General features: G+C 42.8%; 1 protein-coding gene across 1 annotated transcript; it reads left to right on the forward strand.

The window, feature by feature from the left end:
* Window positions 1-1,084: 1,084 nt before the first annotated feature.
* Window positions 1,085-2,457, forward strand: LOC149814420 (zinc-finger homeodomain protein 1-like). Its single transcript, XM_089989497.1, has one exon. The coding sequence runs from the start codon at window positions 1,275-1,277 to the stop codon at window positions 2,022-2,024; it is 750 nt and encodes a 249-aa protein (XP_089845623.1). The 5' UTR covers window positions 1,085-1,274; the 3' UTR covers window positions 2,025-2,457.
* The last annotated feature ends 1,767 nt before the right edge of the window (window positions 2,458-4,224 follow it).

Consider the following 4,224-nt stretch of genomic DNA (forward strand, 5'->3'; position numbering starts at 1 on the left):
CACGTAATCTATCCTAAGTTCCTAACCCCTTCTCTTACTTCACATCCCAAATGAAATAATAATAATCAACTAAATGCACAAACCATTTTATATATTATTGAATATGTTTATTTTACCAGTAATAATTAATAATTAGACTAGGACTGGTTTGGATGCAAGGGATTTGGGGTACCCTTTATTTCAGTGTTTGTTTTGTGGTCAAGCCCTATTGATAAAGTGGACCCAGCTGGATGAGGGTCATATCCAAATTGACTTTTGTAGGGTTTGTTGAAGGATGCAAGTAGGGTCCTACTACACTTGGTGTAATTAAACAAAGGATTACATTGATTTGATAAATAATTAATTACTCATCATCATACTGTTAAAACTTTGACCAAGGTGTGCGAGTACTAAACTACGAATTTAGAATTTTAGACACTACTTTGCTTCCCAAGATGGAGAAACAAAAACTCTTACGACACCAACAAATCCTTTCACATCATTATATCACCTTAAATCAAAATCACGGCTGACAGAGAATAATATTAAACAAAGCATGCAAATTTAAACCTCTCGTCACGAAGGGATCATCTTGGTGTAAAGAAATCAAGCTAAATTTTTTTACCACTGAATACAAACTTAACATGATATTTTTGGCTGAATTTCATATCAGTGACCATCTTTCTCAAAAATTCAGAAACAGGCCCATTTTTTTTTTTTTATGATTGGTACCAACTTAAAAAAGCTCAAAAAATTACACACCAGGCAGGTAGATTTGAAAATTGTGGTAAAAGATTTGTATGCATGTTGAAATTTTGTTTTACCCCCTACCCAACACTTTTTTTTTTTTTTACCGAGTGTTGGTGAGGTATGCCCTACCTTCCTGCCCACTGACAGCCCGTCAATTCCTGCATTAATTTCCCGGACACCACCCATTTACTGTTCCTAAGAGCCGGGGCCCACCTCGGATTCTTACCGCGGCCCCTCGGTGAAAAAAATGCCCACCCGGCGGGGAGCAAGGTAAAACTTACCGGCTGCTTCCGGTGACCTCCACCGGCACCAGCCTCCCACAAAAGCACCGCGACGGACCAAAAAGAGTGAGACTCTCTCTCTCTCTCTCCGGAGAGACCACACCCACTCTCTTTGCACCACCAAATTGATGGCCAGGCCGAGCCTTCTTATCCTCTCGCCGGCGATCGACCGATAGCCGGCCCCTTCTGCATTTTGCTCTCTCGGTCACTCTTTGTAGTTTCTCTTCCTCGTACCGTTTCTCTGTATCGTGCTCGGGGGTGCCCATGGACTTCGACGACCAGGAGGAGGAAGGGGAGGTGACTCTCCCGCCCCCGGTGTCGGTCTCCGGCTGCTACGAGCTCTCACGGCTGAAGATCGTAGCGCCGGCGTGCGGCGGCGACACGCAGGCGAGGAAGCCGCGGTACAGGGAGTGCATGAAGAACCACGCCGTGAGCATCGGTGGCCACGCCATCGACGGGTGCGGCGAGTTCATGCCCGCCGGGGAGGAGGGCTCCCTCGATGCCCTCAAGTGCGCGGCCTGCAATTGCCACCGGAACTTCCACCGCCGCGAGGGCGACGGCGAGCCCTTCGGGCAATTCCCCCCGCCTTACTACCGTGCCGCCGCCGCCGCCGGTGGTGGTGGTGGTGGTGGGTACCTACATATAGGGGCTAGGGAGAGCCCCCACCCTTTAGCGCACCACCACCCTCAGCCGCTCCACAACCACCACGGTCACGGCCAGGCGCTGGCCCTCCCCTCTAGGGAGGACCAGGACCAGGACCAGGAGGAGATGGCAAACAACCATGGTGGTGGTGGTGGTGGCAGTGGTGGGCTGGTGAAGAAGAGATTCAGGACCAAGTTCACGCAGGAGCAGAAGGACAGGCTGCTGGAATTTGCAGAAAAGTTAGGGTGGCGGATCCAGAAGCACGATGAGGCGGCGGTGCAACAGTTCTGCATGGAGACGGGCGTGAAGAGGCATGTGCTCAAGGTGTGGATGCATAACAACAAGCACACACTTGGTAAGAAGCCTCAATGAAACTAAGAGAGAGAGAGAGAGAGAGAGAGGTGTGTGTGTCTGTGTGTATAATCTACTATATTTTAATATTTAGAAGATGGTGGTGGTGAGGTTTAGATGGTACTGTTGTTATGTCTGTCTAGAAATTGGAATGACCATTTTCTTTTCTTTCTACTTTTTTCTCTTTCTCTCTTTTTCTTTTTACACTCATATGTGAAATTTGGATTCTGCTCACAATTGCTTGATGTGGAGAGAGAGGGGAGAGGAAATGACATTTGGGTGTTGTTTTTTCTTTCTTTTTTAGGGTTTCAGGGGTTTAGGGTGTTAAAGGGTGGTGGGGTTGCATTGATCTGAGGGTGTGATGAACTTCATGGAAGCTGGGTACTGACTGAGGGGAAAAGATTGTAATCTGTTGGGATCGCTCTCTTAATTAATCATTTCTTTGTTCTCTTTTGGTCTTTTGCTTTGCTTCTTCTTTTTGCTGTGTTGAATTGTCTCATGTTATAAAATGATAGCTATTCCTCAGTCTCACAAAAAAAAAAGATAGTATTCCTAGGGATGTGAAGAAGGAAAGAAAGTTGTTGAGGAGCTATTTCCAGCAGCTTTGGAAACATCTTTCTTTTCTTTCATATCTCCCTTTTCTCGAGTTTTTGCTTCGCATTTACTTATCGGCTATGTTATAATTCTCTTTTCTTGAACCATTTGGTGATGAATTTGAAAATTTAGTAGTCTACAGTGGATGGAGGATGATGGACATGAGGCCAAAGGAAATAGGTGGACGTGTATGCTATTCTTTATACATTTTTATTATATATAGAGTTTTTCAAATGCTCACTATTCTTGGGCTGCCTCTTCAACGCTTGATGTTTTCTTCTTTGGTTTTTCCCTATAAACCTTGATGCTTAGAACATAAAGAGCATTGCCACATTCATATCACTCTAATTTTTTAATAATGGCACTGCATTTTTTTTCTGAAAGAAGATTTAAGGCATTGTATACATCATCAATTACAGCATGGTCATGCTTACTTCCATGCTTGGGTGCAATTTGGTTAATTTACTTGATATCATAGTAGGCAGAAGCATTAACTCCTAAAGTTTGGACAACTTGGTTTCAGAAGAGGCAGGAGTGACTGTTCACTTTGGCATTCCTCTTAACCCCCCCCCCCCCCCCCCCCGGTCCACACCCACCCACGCACACGTACACAGTTGCACACCTCTCTCTCTCTCTCTCTCTCTCTCTCTCTCTATATATATATATATATATATATATATATATATATATATATATATATATATATATATATATATATATATATATTGATGGTGTTACCCAAAACTGGTATAGTCTCATACTCTTAACAGAAGTCAAGCCCATCAGACAGAATAGTATCAGTTTCCCTGTTATGTTGAAATATAGCTCTTTAGGGAATTGAAAATGTCTGTGTGTCTGTGTGTTGGTTTTTAATATTTTTAATGACACCATCCAAGAATGAATCGAACAATATCTTTGTTCTTTACCAATCTCGTCCTTTAAGGATTGAGTGGCTAGGGAAGGGTTGTTTCTCTCTTCACATTGGGATCATAAACTAGAACTTGATTGATTTTCATGTGCCATTATGCGTCTGTTCTACACATTGTTATCTTCATGGTGAAGCCCCTTTTTCCAACTATACGTCTATTCTACTGTTAAGCCAAATTATCATCTGCCGATTTTGAGTAATTCAAGGGACCAGTCTTTTTCCCTCGGTTTACTTGAACTTCGTGACTTCTGTTTCTTGGAAATGATAATCTGAAATTTCTTATGCAAAGTAACTAAAGGTGGAAAAAAAGACAATAGTTTAATCGGTAAAAGAATATCTTATCCTGAATTTGAAACAGTTAAAATGGTCATGCATATAAAGACTTTTTATCGATGGAATATATATATATATATATATATATATAGAGAGAGAGAGAGAGAGAGAGAGGTAGCTGCTTAATCCATAGCTGCTCGATAAAACACATCCTTGTTGAGCGTCCAGCGCGCGTGTGATAGACGCTTGCAAAAAAACGCAAAAAACGCAAAAATGTCAAAAAACACTTTTTAGTGATGCTTTTAGCAACAAAACTGGGACCTTTTGTGGCGCTTAGAAAGCGCCCTAAAGGGTGCTTTTAGCAAAAAAATGTGTTGTGCTTTCTTTTGCTTGTTTTTGCAACCGTCCATCACTCATGCGTGATGG

The sequence above is a fragment of the Nuphar pumila genome, chromosome 15, assembly GCF_984573655.1.
Source record: "Nuphar pumila chromosome 15, dmNupPumi1.hap1.1, whole genome shotgun sequence".
Lineage (NCBI taxonomy): Eukaryota > Viridiplantae > Streptophyta > Magnoliopsida > Nymphaeales > Nymphaeaceae > Nuphar > Nuphar pumila.